At 37.0% G+C, this 16,527-nt stretch overlaps 1 protein-coding gene across 5 annotated transcripts in view; it reads left to right on the top strand.

The window, feature by feature from the left end:
• Positions 1-16,527, top strand: part of CLCN3 (chloride voltage-gated channel 3) — a 98,090-nt gene that overhangs the window by 79,346 nt on the left and 2,217 nt on the right. For 3 of the 5 annotated variants that reach the window (XM_015139495.3, XM_015139497.3, XM_078002443.1), the window contains 4 exons: positions 2,682-2,868; positions 5,544-5,942; positions 11,756-11,972; positions 16,434-16,509. In XM_015139495.3, coding sequence (XP_014994981.1) covers positions 2,682-2,868; positions 5,544-5,942; positions 11,756-11,972; positions 16,434-16,509 — 879 coding nt within the window. The remainder of the gene's footprint in view (positions 1-2,681; positions 2,869-5,543; positions 5,943-11,755; positions 11,973-16,433; positions 16,510-16,527) is intronic. The other 2 variants (XM_015139499.3, XM_015139501.3) reach the window with 1 other exon arrangement.

Genomic DNA, 16,527 nt, shown 5'->3' on the forward strand with positions numbered 1-16,527 from the left:
AAGTCCTAGATAACATCTTCTTCCATAAAGGCTGTTTCATCTATGTTGAAAATCTGTTGTTTAATGTGGCCACCTTCATCAACAACCTCAGCTAGATCTTCTATATCACCTGCTACAGCTTCTACATCAGCACTTGCTGCTTCACCTTACACTTTTTTTTTTTTGAGACGGAGTCTCGCTCTGTCGCCCAGGCTGGAGTGCAGTGACACGATCTCAGCTCACTGCAAGCTCCGCCTCCCAGGTCCATGCCATTCTCCTGCCTCAGCCTCCTGAGTAGCTGGGACTACTGGCGCCCGCCACCACGCCCAGCTAATTTTTTGTATTTTTAGTAGAGACGGGGTTTCACCGCGTTAGCCGGGATGGTCTCGATCTCCTGACCTCGTGATCCGCCCGCCTCGGCCTCCCCACCTCACACTTTTTATTCTAGGTCGCAGAGACAGCTTCTTTCCTTAAACCTCATGAACCAACCTCTGCGAGCTCCCAGTTTTTCTTCTGTAGCTTCCTCGCCTCTTTAACCCCTGATAGACTTGAAGAAAGTGAGGACCTTGCTCTGGATTAGGTTTTGATTTAAGGGAATATCGTGGCTGGTTTGATCTTCTGTCTAGACCACTCAAGACTTTCTTCATATCAATAATAAGGCTATTTTACTTTTTTTAAATCATTATGTGTTCACTGAAATAGCACTTGTAATTTAATTCAAGAACTTTTCTTTTGAATTCATGACTTGGCTGACTGCGGCTAGAGGCTGAGATTTTGGCCCCCCCTCAGCTTTCAACATGCCTTCTTCACTAAGCTTAATTATTTTTAGCTTTCTTATTTTTTTTTTTTTTTCCTTGAGACAGAGTCTCTCTCTGTCGCCCAGGCTGGAGTGCAGTGGCCGGATCTCAGCTCACTGCAAACTCCGCCTCCCGGGTTTACGCCATTCTCCTGCCTCAGCTTCCCGAGTAGCTGGGACTACAGGTGCCCGCCACCTCGCCCGGCCACTTATTTATTTCTTTGAGACAGGATCTCATTTTGTCACCCAGGCTGGAGTGCTCATTGCTCACTGTAGCCTTGAACTCCTGGGCTCAAGTGATCCTGCCGACTCAGCCTTGTGAGTGGCTGGGACTACAGGCATGCACCGCCACACCAGCCTATTTTTTGTTTTTTGGTTTTTTTTTTGTAGAGATGGGTCTTACTGTGTTGCCCAGGCTAGTCTCTAACTCCTGACCTCAAGTGATCCTTCTGTCTTGGCCTCCCAAAGGATGGAGATTACAGGTGTGAGCCACAATACCTGGCCATTTTTAGCTGTTGATATAAAGTGAGAGACGTGACTTTTTTTTGAGACAGAGTCTTGCTCTGTTGCTCAGGCTGGAATGCAGTAGCGCCATTTAAGCTCACTGCAGCCTCTGCCTGCTAAGTTCAAGCGATTCTCCTGCCTCAGTCTCACGAGTAGCTGGGACTACAGGTGTGCACTACGAGGTCTGGCTAATTTTTGTATTTTTAGTAGAGATGGGGTTTTCCCATGTTGGCCAGGCTGGTCTCGAACTCCTGGCCTCAAGTGATCCACCCACCTCAGCCTCCCAAAGTGCTGGAATTACAGGCTTGAGCCACCACGCTCAGCCGAGAGACGTGACTTCTGCTTTCAGTTGAATACTTAGAGACCATTGTAGGGTTCTTAGTTGAACTGATTTCAATATCACTGGGTCTCAGGGAATAGGGAAGCCTGAGGAGAGAAAGAGAGACAGGGGAACAGCCAGTTAGTGGAACAGTCAGACCACATACAACACATTAAATTCACTTTCTTCTATGGGCATGGTTCATGGTGCAGTAAAACAGTTGTGACAATAACATCAAAGATCATTAATCACAGAGCACTGTAACATATAATAATAGTGAAAAATTTCAAAGTATTGAGAGAATTAGCAAAATGTGATACAGAGACAGAAGCGAGCACATGCTGATGGACTAGCTTAATGCAGGGGTGTCAGAAACCTCCAATTTGTAAAAACCACAACATGTGTGAAGCACAATAACACAAAGCATAATAAAACAAGGTATGTCTATATCAGTCAAAATATTGGGCAACTCTGGTAAGTCTGTTCACTTAGCATTGTACCACTGAAGATGAATAGCACCTACCATTTTCATCATTCGTAAATATGTAGGAGGACATAATCACATAATCTTGAAGTAAAAGACAGTGCTTAAAACTGAATCAGTTGAGTTTTATGAAAAATACTTCATATTGTCCATTTAAAAATACATATTTTTAAATTTCAGTAGCTTTGGGGTTAACAAGTGGTCTTTGGTTACACGGATGAATTCTATAATGGTGAATTCTGAGATTTTATTGCACCTGTCACCCAGTATTGTATTCAGAATATTGTCCTTTTTTTTTTTTTTTCATTTCACCATGGACTAATGAAAATTTTGTTAGGGACTGACATTAGGGCACCCTTGAGCTAAAGGAAATAACCCTTGAGTTGTTTTCTCTTTGGCCTAAAGAATGTGGTTTATTTTGTAACTGAATTCATGGGATTGTTAAGGTACAAGATTTTGCTATAGTTTTATTTGTACTAGGATTTTGCTGTATTAATGTGAATAGAATCAAAAATGTTAGAAACAAATGCATGGAATATAAGTTTCAAGCATGTGAGTAGAGGATCTCTGCCCCATTAAAAGTTCTGTTCTTGTTATAGGTTCCATCAGGCTTGTTCATCCCCAGCATGGCCATTGGAGCGATCGCAGGAAGGATTGTGGGGATTGCGGTGGAGCAGCTTGCCTACTATCACCATGACTGGTTTATCTTTAAGGAGTGGTGTGAGGTTGGGGCCGATTGCATTACACCTGGCCTTTATGCCATGGTTGGTGCTGCTGCATGCTTAGGTAATATGGCTGTGTCTGCCTGTGTGTGGATGTTTGCTAGTTTGAGAGAGCCAAGACAAAGTGGGACACATTCTTGCTTAATTGGTGGGCAGATTGGTTGAGTAAAGGAGGATGCAGGGAGGAAATGTTTTAACAGATAAGAAACAGTAGTACTATTAGGGTATTATTCAGTACCGGTTTTCTGTCTTACAACATTTGTTAATACAAGAATTTACTGGAATTAACATATTGTAATATAACTTAATACTTTATGGCAGAAGCCGTCTAAGTACAACATAAGCTTAATTTGAATCCTGACCAAAGAGGTCTTTGATTCTTTTCATTGTTAAGGATCTTGGCTTACCTTTAGCAACTATAGCTTGATACCTAAGATTAGCATTGCAACAAAGTTTCAGAGTAGCTTGACTTTGGTTCTGAAATGATTTAGTGTTAGCCTTAGTAACAGATGTATTTACCCATGCTCCATCATCTAAGCTGTACATTACAAAATGAGAAGAGGTAACTGTTCATTTTAATGAGAAGAAAAGCAAAATACCTACATTAAATACTTGAGTCTATTCAATGTCTGTTGGGGCAGGAAAAAATAGTTATTGCTTTTCATATTTAAAATGTCAGCTAAACTTTGGTTATAATATTAAATAATAGTTGCCATTTTGACCAGTTTTGTTTAATGAATAAAAATTATGTGATTATTGATCTTTTAAAATGTATTATCAATTAAAAGGGAAGGACAGAATCATTTTCACCGAATTAGCAAGTATTTATTAAGTGGCCACTTTTTTTTAGCATTATGCTAGATACAGTGAGTAATACAAAAAGAACATGGACCCAATCTCAACTCTAATCAAGTTGAGGAGACAAGATGAACACTGAGAATACAATAGTGAGGAATATTAACAAATATATACAAGTTTAAAAGAGTCTAAGTATGGTAGGAATATAGGGGAAGAAAGAGCTGAAGTACTTCAGAAAGAATAGGCATGAGCTTTATTTGAAAGATTAGCAGAATTTAAGGAAAAGGTGAGTTTGTTGAAGATTATAATGTGAAGACGAACTAGGATGGGAATAAATTTTGTATTCATAAGGCTTTGAAGAAATTGACTCTAAGTAGAGAGTACATTTTGGGTACTTTTGGGAAATGAAGTTGGATTGGTGAGAAGGAACGGATTATGAAAAGACAAGAAACCTGATTAATGTCAGGATGATTTTATATTTGAAGTTGGTCAGATTTGTGGCAGTCCTAGCTTTGTCATTTTTAGTTTGATGACTTTGAGAAAGTTCCTTCTTGAAGTTTTAATTTTCTGTATATAAAAAGGAATAACAGCTGGTGATCTGCTAGGATTGTTTTGAGGATTACATGAGATAAAATGCATGTAAAGCTGTTATAATAGTGCCTGGTGAAATAAGTGCCTAGTTTGAAAAACAAGTCTTTGTAAACTGATTAGGACATGCCTGGCATAGGGTAGGTATGTAATATATGGTAGGATCTGTCTCCTTTCTATTTTTAGGTAAAAAACAAAGGGAAGAGCTTGAGCTTAATACAGTATGAACTGACAAGCCCTGGTAGGTTTTTGAGCAAAAGAGCAATACAATAAAAGTAGTACTTAGGAAAGATTAGCCAGGGAACATGGCTTATACAGTGGTAATGGGGCCTAGAGTCAAGGAGGTCAGAGAAAATGGTATTATAATTAAGGAATAGCAGGCATGATGGCACATGTGTTTAATGCCAGCTACTGGAGCGGCTGAGGTGGGAGGATCATGGGACCCCAGGAGTTTGAGACCAGCCTGGGCAACTGAGTGAGACCCCAAATCTTAAAAAATACAAAGTAAAAAAGGAATAGTCATGAGGGCTTGGACTGAGTTGGTAACAGTGAGACTCCCATAGGTAGTGTGAACACAGCTCACTGCGGCCTCAAGCCCCTGGCCCAAACGAGCCTCCCACCTCAGCGTCCAAGTAGCTGGGACCACAGACCATACACCAGCATGCCTGGCTACTTTTTTTAGTTTTTATTTTTGTAGAGACAGGGTCTCACTGTATTGCCCAGGCTGATCTCAAACTCCTGGACTTAAGTGATCTTCCTGCCTCGGCCTCCCAAAGTGCTGAGATTACAGGCATGAGCCACTGTGCCTGGCCCAAATAGTTTTCTGTGGGTGGATATTACTTGCATCGTTAATGTAAATCAAAGGCATCAAAGTATTTTACTCTTTTTGAAAAAAATTTAGAGGAGAAATTTATTATATTAACATTCTACCCATATATGAGTTTAATTTGTAGATTGTAGCAAAGAAAACCATGATGTCCTTTACCAAATTCCTTAATAATTAGAATAATAAGCTTGTATAAGGCTTAAATTATGTCTTTGCTACGGCAGTAAACGAAAATGGCAAAATTGTTTTAGTTGATAAACTTTGATTTTTTAAAATGTGAAATAAACAGGTTTTTAAAATGTTATTTTAATAGTCTTCTCTGTTATAAACAAAGAAAATTGGTGTTTCTCTAGATTTTATTAAAAGTAGTGATTATTGTCCTAAAAGAGGAGTAGCAGTTTTAGACGATATGCTTTTCCCTGAGCTATATTTGCCATTTGGTTTTAACTGCCTACTGCAAAAGTTCTAATAAAATGTAAAGGTGAGGATCCTGTACTTCCTGACCAGTGGGTGCTTGCTTTTTTCAGGTGGTGTGACAAGAATGACTGTCTCCCTGGTGGTTATTGTTTTTGAGCTCACTGGAGGCTTGGAATATATTGTTCCCCTTATGGCTGCAGTCATGACCAGTAAATGGGTTGGAGATGCCTTTGGCAGGGAAGGCATTTATGAAGCGCACATCCGATTAAATGGATACCCTTTCTTGGATGCAAAAGAAGAATTCACTCACACCACCCTGGCTGCTGACGTCATGAGACCTCGAAGGAACGATCCTCCCTTAGCTGTCCTGACACAGGACAATATGACAGTGGATGATATAGAAAACATGATTAATGAAACCAGCTACAATGGATTTCCTGTCATAATGTCAAAAGAATCTCAGAGATTAGTGGGATTTGCCCTCAGAAGAGACCTGACAATTGCAATAGGTACCCTTTCAAAAATGTATATATGTATATATGAGATGGATTTCTGGAAGAAAGGAAAGCAATAAGCAATAACATTTAATGGGTTGGATTTGTGGGGGCAAGGGACGTTATTTTATGTCCCTTAAAATCTTCTGTTCTTTAGGAAAGGAAGGTATGCTTCAGTGGATGGTTTTCTGCTAAATACAGTTTTATCTTTTGATCTGGCATTGTACCAGAAATTGGAATCAGATTCTTTTCCCACTCCCATAAGCCTTGATAGTTGATCTTGGTTATTCAAAATAGCATGTAATGTAAGACCTTAGCTAAATGCATTCAGTCAAATACATTCTTGTATTTAATAAAGTTGGCTTATTGGAATACAAGTTATTGAAAATCTCATCTTCATCAGTCTCTTTTTTTAACACTGTTTTGCTTTATCAGTCTTCGGAGTTAGGATTATAATATTAATTTATAATAAATGATTTAAAGTGACTATCACTGAGATTTTTATTTCTGATCAAATGCCAGGTTGAAAAAGTATAATGTATCAGTCCTGTTGTGTTTTATGCAGAATTTCCTGAAAGTACTAGTTAAAGGTATTAGCCATGGTATATTTCTTGGAGATAAATTTTCTAGAGTTGTATTTCTCTAAAATTTGTTTTTCTCTTTACCTTATAGTCTTGCAGTATTGATGAGGAGGCCATTAAGACTTAATTTTTTTTTGGTGCAATCTTATATCTCTTCCTCCAACCGCTAAAAAGTGACTGAGGATAGGTACATCAAGCCATTGCTTTGTTACTCCCCAGTTTTTAGTACTGACCCTGAATGGAAGTGTCAAGCCTTTGGTCTGTCTGAAAGGTCATTCCTGTGAGCATATCATCTCCCTTCCAGCTTACCCCTGTGGCCATTGCAAAAGGATTTAGAAATAATTTTTGTGCCATTTGAATGGCACACAACCAGACAGTGTATATGGGGGAGTGTTTCTCAAATCAAACTGGAAAGTCTTTAATTTGTAAGAACCATTAGGCAGAGAGAGAGAAAAGAAAGAAAAAGAAAAAAGGTCCTACAGAGAACAGCTTGTTTGGTTTGGGAACAGGCTACAGCTTTGGAAGGATTTTTCAAGGCCTAGCAATCCCATCATTCTAAATTTTATTTAGCTAATACAATAGTAGTTGCCAGCGCTGATGACAAAGTATTTTGTCATGCTTGGCTCCATTCAGGCATTTTAGTTTTTTAGCCATTACCATGGCTAGATCTAGTCAGAAAATAATATCATTGTTTAAGATTCCCATTCTCTAGTTTTTACTAGTAGCCAGCCAAAGAAAAGAAAAAGGAGGTCAGAATTTCAGTATTTACATAGAAATTTAGGGGGAAAAGGCCAGGCAGGTTTTTAAAGTGTGGAAATTAAGAACTATTCATTATCCCACTGATTGTGTGGATGTGTTTTTTAAAGTTTCATCACTGTCTTGAGAGAGAGAATATTGAGATAGGAGATAATGTTGGTTTAAGGGAATGAGGGTACTTTCTGTAGGTGAGGTGTCAAGCCATGTCATCAGAAATGTTAGTCACATGACTTTTTAAGCACACCTTAAATGTTTTACCCATGTATGTTTTTGTAAAGTTTTAATTTTTAACTGTAATTTTTCCCAGTTTAATTTTTAACTGGGAAAAACAGGCCTGTATACTACGTTTTATATATATATATAAATTTAAAATTACATATGTTTATATATGTAATTTTTATATGGGAGAGATATATTTATTCTCTATATATTAAAAGTACATATCTATATGTGAAAATTATGTATGTAAATATTTTATATAATTATATATAAATCATATAATTATATAAATATTAACATAATCACATTATATATAGGTTATATATAGAAAACCTAGTGTACAGGTCTCTATATAAATTAAAAATGTATGTATTATATATAGTTATATAATACATATAATTTATATAATGATAAATATTTTATTGAAGGACAAAAAATTTCCATGCTGTCTCATAAAATAAGATGGTTGAAATATGCTAAACTAGATCGATTCCCCTGTTTCATACTAAAGCAGAATGTTGTAAAATATTAGATCCAAATGAGATGTCTCAGATTACTTAGGGCCATTACAACAGGAAGTGCTGATACTTTTAAAACAAATGTCTGAGGCCATGTGTGTTGGCTTATGCTTGTGATCCCAGCACTTTGGGAAGCTGAAGCAGGTGGATCACTTGAGGCCAGGAGTTTGAGACCAGCCTGACCAACGTGGTGAAATCCTACCTCTACTACTAAAATCCAAAAAAATACATGAGTGTGGTGGTGCATGCCTGTAATTCCAGCTACTTGGGAGGCTGAGGCAGGAGAATCACTTGAACCTGGCAGGCGGAGGTTGCAGTGAGCCAAGATCGCACCACTGCACTCCAGCCTGGGTGACAGAGCAAGACCCTGTCTCAAAAAAAAAAAAAAAAAAAAGCCTGAATTATATCAGAAAATAAAAACTAATGTTGTTCTTTGTTTCAGAGGCCCTTGAATGAACAGCACCAAAAATATTCTTTTAAAAATGAAGAAAATGAAAATTGTAATGTTCTTTATTTCAAAGGCCCTTGAATGAATAGCATCAAAAATATTTTTAAATGGGAGGCCAGGGTGGGAGGTTTGTTTGGCACTAGGAGATCAAGCCCAGCTGGGGTAACATAGCAAGACCTCGGTCTCTACCAAAAAAAAAAAATTGGCTGAGTGTGGTGATGCCACCTGTAGTCCTAGCTACCGGGAACGCTGATGCAGGAGGATCCCTGGGACTCTAGAGTCCAGAGTGAGACCCTGTCTCTAAAAACAAACACACGAAAAAACTGTATTTATGTAAAAGTAATACTTGTTTTTTACATTTTATTTATTTTTAATTGATAAAAATTGTATGTTTATGTCATGTGTATATTATGGAATGATTAAATCAGGCTAATTAACTCAGATTATTTTTGTGTGGGGAGAGTATCTAAAATCCCTCTCCTTAACAATTTCCAAATGAAATGAAAGATTAAAAGTAATTTATGTTTTTGAGACAGCATCTCACCCTGTTTCTCAGGCCAGAATGCAGTGGCACGATCTTGGCTCACTTCAGCCTCGACTTCCCCGGCATCAGGTGATCCTCCCACTTCACTCTCCTGATTAGCGAGGACTACAGGCACGCACCACCATGACTGGCTAAATTTTGTATTTCTTGTATAGACAAGGTTTTGCCATGTTGCCCAGGATGGTCTCAAGCTCCTGGACTCAAACGATCTACCTGCCTCAGCCTCCTGAAGTACTGGGATTACAAGTGTGAGCCACCACACCTGGCGAAAAGTGTTATTTTTTAAATGACAAATTTAAGTCAAAGAGATTGAATGTTCACTTCTGGTACTTTGTATGTAGGAGAAACTTTCCATTAAATAATTTTTTAAAAATTTCTAAAATTACGTATTTTGTTATTAAATGTTTAAATCAGTATAATTTCATTGACGATATAATGTTTGTTACTTTGTCGGTGTTTAAGATTGATAATTGAGGTTAGTTTTAATTCAGAATGTTACTCTATTTAATATCACACTTCATATCTTTTTATGTTGTATATCTATTAATGAATTATTTTAGCTATAGTTATTATTTTTTTAGAGATGAGGTCTTCCGTGTTGCCTAGGGTAGACTCGAACTCCTGGGCTTCAGCAGTCCCCTCTCCTCAACCTCTGGAGCAGCTGGGATTACAGACACGTGCCACTGTACCTGGCCTGCTGTAGTTCTTTTAATTCTTTTGTCTTTCAACTTTTATACTAGAGTTAGAAATGATTTACAAACCCCATTGTAGTTTTAGAGCATTCTGAATTTGACTATATATTTCTTGTGACAACTAAAGTTGCATACAAAAATTATAGAGTTTTACTCCCCCATCCACATTTTATACTATTGATGTCATACTTTACGTCTTATTTTGTGAATCCATTAATGATACTTCTAGTAGTTTTACACTCCACTATTCAGTTGTCAGACACCATTCAGTTGTTAGATTGTTATGAGCTTAAAGCAACTTAATGGGTATTTTTCAAAAATCATTTATGTCAGTTGCTAATGGACTTCTTTTCTATGCCATGATCCCTTTTTTTTTTTTTGAGACAGAGTTTCACTCTTGTTGCCCGGGCTGGAGTGCAATGGCGCGGCGTCGGCTCGCTGCAACCTCCACCTCCCGGGTTCAAGCGATTCTCCTACCTCAGCTGGGATTACAGGCATGCACCACCATGCCAGCTAATTTTGTATTTTTAGTAGAGACAGGGTTTCACCACGTTGGCCAGGCTGGTCTTGATCTCCTGACCTCCGTTGATGCGCCCACCTTGGCCTCCCAAAGTGCTGGGATTACAGACGTGAGCTCCTGCACCCGGCCTGATCATGCTTTTAAGGTGGTCGAGTAAGTACTAGTTGCTGGGGCTTTACTTAGTGCCTTCCTACTCAAATGTGTTAGAACATGGTTAAGAAGGCTGTAGTGTTCAAAAGGAGTAAAAAGCAGTGCATTGTTTGCAGTAATATCTGCTTCTCAATTTAGGACTGATGCTTATTATGGCTTAAATTTTTTATAGTAAAATTTGTGTTCAAAATACAATTTTTCTTTTTGAGACAGAGTCTCGCTTTGTCACCCAGGCTGGAGTGCAGTGGCATGATCATGGCTCACTGCAGCCCTGAACTTCTGGGCTCAAGTGATCTTTCCACCTCAGCCTCCCAATTTGCTGGGACCACCATCATGCTTAGCTAATATTTTTTTTTTTTTTTTTGGTAGGAACAAGGTCTCTCTATGTTGCCTAGGCTTGTCGTGAACTTCAGGGCACATGTGATCCTCCTGCCTCGGCCTCCCAAAGTGTTAGGATTATAAGCCTGAGCCACCATGGCCGGCCAAAATATTTGCACTATAACAAATATCATATCTGTATATACTCAGTTTTAATACTAACTCAAAGTAGAAACGTAAAGCCGAATGACTATTTTATTTTTAGATTCTCTTCATTGAGTTTCCTTCTCCGTCTGGTGTGATCTCTGAACTTTTCTCTGTCTTTGCCACTTCTTGTCTAGGACTTTCTTTTTTTTTTAATCACCAGTTTCATTCAGATTTTTTTTTCTTTCTTTCAACGGTAGAGTGGAAGTAGGCAGCAGGACAGAAGAACTTGAAGCAGAGCACACTGGAGAGAAGTTAACAAAGCCTTTACAAAGAAAACAACCCCCCAAAATCAGTCTGTGTGCATTATGTGCATAATTGTAGCTTCATCTCATCTGTAATGTTCATGACTCTTCTAGAAAATTATACTTTAACATGAGAAAAGAAAAAGAACTAGCTAATTCATAGGGATGGAGGATGCAGCATAATCAAAGCAAGGATGAAACTCTCTTTAGTGCCACCTCCAGTGCAGAATAAGTAACATTCAGCAGAGGCAGGCTTCATTTGATGATGGATTCCTTTAATAAACTGCGCTCAGAATTTGTGCAGGTTTTAAAATCCCATATTCCAAACCCATTTCCTTAGCCCCCAAGTTAGAAAACAGCTTCAGTAAAGAAAAGTGTACAATGATATAACTTTACCAAAAAATACTTTCTTCCATGAAGATGATATATTATTGTTGACTTCTAATTCAATCAGATATAAAAAATTGCTAAGTGGCTTTTCAGTTGACTCCTTTCTTGGTTAAGGAGAAGATAGGAAAAAATGAAGGGATCAGAAGTCATAGGATACATTAGTTTCTTTTTATTGCTGAATAAACAGGTTGCCTACTTAAAAATCTATCAATTTTAAGGTGTTGGTCTCCTCTCTCTTTTCAGAAAGTGCCAGGAAAAAACAAGAAGGTATTGTTGGCAGTTCTCGGGTGTGTTTTGCACAGCACACCCCATCTCTTCCAGCAGAAAGTCCTCGGCCATTGAAGCTTCGAAGCATTCTTGACATGAGCCCTTTTACAGTGACAGACCACACCCCAATGGAGATTGTGGTGGATATTTTCCGAAAGCTGGGACTGAGGCAGTGCCTTGTAACTCACAATGGGTAAGTCTGGTACCACAGGAATCCGTTCACTTGCTAGAATGTAGGATCCTTTTGAGTGGAATCTGTATAGTTATTAGGGGAGCATGGGAGTCAGCTCCCAGGTGGGAAAGTCTGTCGTATGGTATAGGCACAAATACAGGATCAGTCAATCAAATTTCACATTTACTATAGAATAAGAAAGATGTCATCTGCCTGCTCTTTGCCAAACAGTGGCATTTGTAAATAATCCCTCAAAGTTGGAAAAGAGGTGCTGAAAGATCTCCAGCATGAAAGCATGTTGAGCTTAGAGTGCTGCTTTTCCTAGGGGAAGAGTGGACCTAACTTGTATGGAGCACTGCAAAACCCTGTATTATTTTTGTAAATGTTTCATTTTTAGTATATAAATTTCTAGTACAATAAGTTTCTCGATATTTTGCTATTTACTCTTTCAGCCAGTGTTTGATTTATCATGTAATGAAGGAAAGAATATATAATTAAATGAAATTTGTAAATTAGCTAAAAATCTCCTTTAACAAATGCTTTGTTTCCTTTTGTCTACCTTCTCTATACACACATCTTTTATATTTATATAACTGCTAAAGACAAATACTCATGTATTTAAAATGCATACATTGATAATTTATTTTTCCACCTTTTACACATGGACTGCCAGTGTTTCTCCATTGACAGGAATATAGGAAAGAGACAGATGTCATGGGGGTTGTGGAGACCTTAATGCGCAGAATTAATTTGGCAAATACACTACTTCATCACCACTGCTCTTTTCCTGGACCTCGGATCTGTTTCTCCACACTTCTTTCTTTAGGACCCTTTATTTCCACCATATATTCTTTCTTGTTGAACTTAAGAATGTTGTTTTATCTGAAGGCAAATACCAGAAAGGCTAGAGAGGAAAAACAGAGCGTGTTGGATTATGCATAAACCGAATGGCTAATCCTGAACAGCGTAAAACTGGTTGAAATACTAAACACTTAGAGAATCTTAGCAGTTTTTTTTTTTAACATGTTATAGAAAACACATTGGTGACAGAATACGTGACTCCTGTCCAGAGAAAGGAGAAGAACAGAACAGAAAAGGAAGGACATCAGTTTATTGAACACCTTCGTATTTTCTCATTTAACTTTGTGGGACCTCTGCAAAGTAGATAGTTATATCCCTACTTTACAGATGTAGTAATTAAAGCTCAAAAAGCTTCGATAATTTGCCCAAAGTCATGTGGTGAACAAGTCATGGTTCAAGGAATCAAACTGTCTTCCCGACTTGAAAACCCAGTCTCTTGCTACTGTTTTGCGCTTAAGTGACTGATAGAAATTCTCTTTCTTTGTGATTTCTTAAACTACTAAAACATTTTCTTGGCCAATGTATTAGATTGGGTTAAGAATAGAAATATGAAATTAGAGGATTAGATCTATGTTTAGTGTTTTTCACTGTGCTAGTTAAAATAACTTCAGGAATATGAAATAAATCATTAAAGAGATAAAGCCCTTAATTAAAGGCAGGGAGTTTAGAATTATTAAATACCACAGATACTGATTGGAGAAGAGATGTATGTCATAAATTATTACTGTTACTATTTTTCTTTGTGTAATATTGTTTGAATAAATAATGGCACCAACTTCATTAATTTTAAAAACTCAGTACTAAATGGGGTAACTTTTCATAAAGCTTTGCTAGTCCTTGAGCCCTTTTATTTATTAAGTGGCTCAGTTGGAACCTAAGCTGAGTTGTTACAAACTATTATTTGCTTCAAGTTGTTTTCTGTTCCTGGCATGGCTAACAAATGTAAATGTTATTCTGTTGAGTTATGGTTAACTATGATCACAGAACTTTTAGGGATTAATTTTCATATTTCAGTTTGTTGATTAATTCCCAGGTATTTGGCAGCGTAGATATTAGAAAGGAAAATGTTTAAAAGAAACTGTAAAAATAACGAAGTGTGTAGGGCGAGGGGTGGATAGCTAATTAAAATTTTGTCTGGTCCTGCCTGTTCATATGAAAGAAGGGGTTGGACTTTCTTCTAAGGGAATATATTTCATTGCTTTCATCATGTTTTCCTTATTCTGTCTGTCAAGGAAAATAAATTGATACTTGTATGGGAAGAAAAGAGATCATTTAGGGAAGTGGCTCATGGGACTTTATTTTGTTTGAAGTGTGTTAGGAAATCAGGTGTTTTTTTCTCACTTAAATTATTTAAAACCCAGAAAAGAAATGATTTATCTTCTGGTTTTTAATGGAGACCATGAAGTTCTGCATAGCTATCATTGATGTGTACTTCATACTGCATTTTTAGAAGTGGAAAATAGTTATTTGGAGGAAGAGAGAACAAATCTGGAACGTTAGGTGCAAGGAGAAAAAGAATAGAGAGATGAAAAGGAAAGATATTTGTAAATTATAAAAATTTAAATTAGCTATTGATTTTCTGCACTTTATTTTTTAACTTAGAATTTTTCAAAATCAGTTAATCTTGGTGGAATTAGCAGGATGTTAATAGGAGTGGCTGAGAAAAAAACATTTTGTGATTGTCTGAGTTTGGGAAGTATTGGATTAAATACAATTGAGGTTTCTTTACTATGGAATTCCTCAGAACTTATAATACATTGATATTCTTTGATTCCCAGATGCGGGCGAGGGTAATAGGATACATGGTTTTCCAGACTTATTTGAAAATGCAGCTATTTTTGGGTTGCAGGGAAGGATATGGAAGAACTCATGGGAATTGGTGTTTCTTGGAACATGCTTTGGAAATGCTGGGTTATGCCCTGTTAACTCTTACATCATTAGTTTTTAGCCCAAAAGGAAACAGCAAATAATCTTTTATATGAGCCACATTTTGCACTGATTTTCCTTCCAATCTCTAAAATTACTAAGTAGCACTCTGGACTTATGCTCGAATCACTCTTCTCCATTAATGTAGGTTTCTCCCTCTTTTAGGGCTTTTACTTTATAAATACAGAGATTACTTTGTAAAATTCTACATTTGCCACTGGGTCCTTATACATTTGTAACTTTCCTCATAGTATATTTTGTGATTTGGTGGAGTTTACAATATAGATGATACTAACTGAAATTAATCATTCTGTATAATTGGATAGAAAAGCATGAGTAAGAATTAAATTGGTGTTATATTTAATTGCCAAGATTTTCACATTTCCTGACTACAACAATAAAATAAAGTGAATTGATGGCTTAAAAAAAAGAAACCTCAAATGTTTAGTCGATGAAGAACATCTGTTGAATGAATGAATGTTCATTTTATATAGTGCATTTTCTGAGCTTTTTTGGAGGGGGAAGTTGCTCCCATGCTCTGAGAACTTTTAAGGATCGATACATTATTTTTAACATAATAATGAGAAAACATGAGCAGAGAACTATTTCTGTCCTTCCCATTCTCTGTCCTCCTGCTCCCCCACCTCCCACCCCAGCCATCAAGCTAAGTATTTTACACCTGGACATAGCTATAGGAACAGGCTACTTTGAAGTCTCCTGGTGACGTCGTTCAAGTCTGAATGTTCAAAGGCTGTTTAACAGGGAGATTGACTTAATGAGATCATCAGGGAAATGTCCAGTCATCCTGAAGGGTATTTTGGATGGGCTTCCAGAATTTAAAGATTAAAGTTTTTTTAAGGTTTTTTTTTTTTATTTTCACTGTTTATATTGCCACATTAATTTCCATTATAAAACCAGTAACCATCATTTTATTTTAATTAGCAATCTTATTATTTTCATGTATCCTCATTATGAGAATTTATGTCCATTACTTTGCTTGATGTGATAACAATGACATGCTAAATGAGAAACAATTGTTATTTAGGAAAAAATGCAGAAAGTGAAAGTCCTTTTAATTCCTAATCATAAATACATTTTATTAGCTTGCTTTAAGAAGTGGCGGTCACAGCTCCTGAACATTAGGGAGTGCTTCTTTTGGTCCGCATTATTTATTCAGTGCACATTGCCTTTAATTTGAATTTGAAAGTATAGTAAAATCCATGGGATTTTTAAAGTCTCACAGCCTTTTCCTACCTTTTCGTGAAGGCAGATCCAGATGATAGCTGCTGTGTTGTGACATCATAGAAATTAGAAAAATATTTTCCTCTGAGGAAAGGACATTGTAAATGAAACTCTACATATCAGAGGTCTATAGCTATGTATCAATATTAAGTTTATTTTGTATTTTGCTTTGTAGTCATCTTCATTCCAAACTTTCATAATATTATTTTTAATTTAAAAAGAAAAATAACCCACTGATATTGAAGATTAGTATTATGTCACTTTTGAAAGTCAGTAAAATTTATGCAAAAGGAACCTGGAACTTTAAATCATTTTTGTTTTTATTTCCTAAGGTTCATGAGACTCATTCTTATGGTTCATGTTTTTATTTTTTCTCTCATTCTTTATCATTATGATTGGAACCTCTTTTAATTTAATTTCTCACACAGTTATTAGCATAATAATCTGTTTCAGGATTGTCTTGGGGATCATCACAAAGAAGAACATATTAGAGCATCTCGAGCAACTAAAGCAGCACGTCGAACCCTTGGTGATTAGATATATCAGA

This window comes from Macaca mulatta, chromosome 5 (genome assembly GCF_049350105.2).
Source record: "Macaca mulatta isolate MMU2019108-1 chromosome 5, T2T-MMU8v2.0, whole genome shotgun sequence".
NCBI lineage: Eukaryota > Metazoa > Chordata > Mammalia > Primates > Cercopithecidae > Macaca > Macaca mulatta.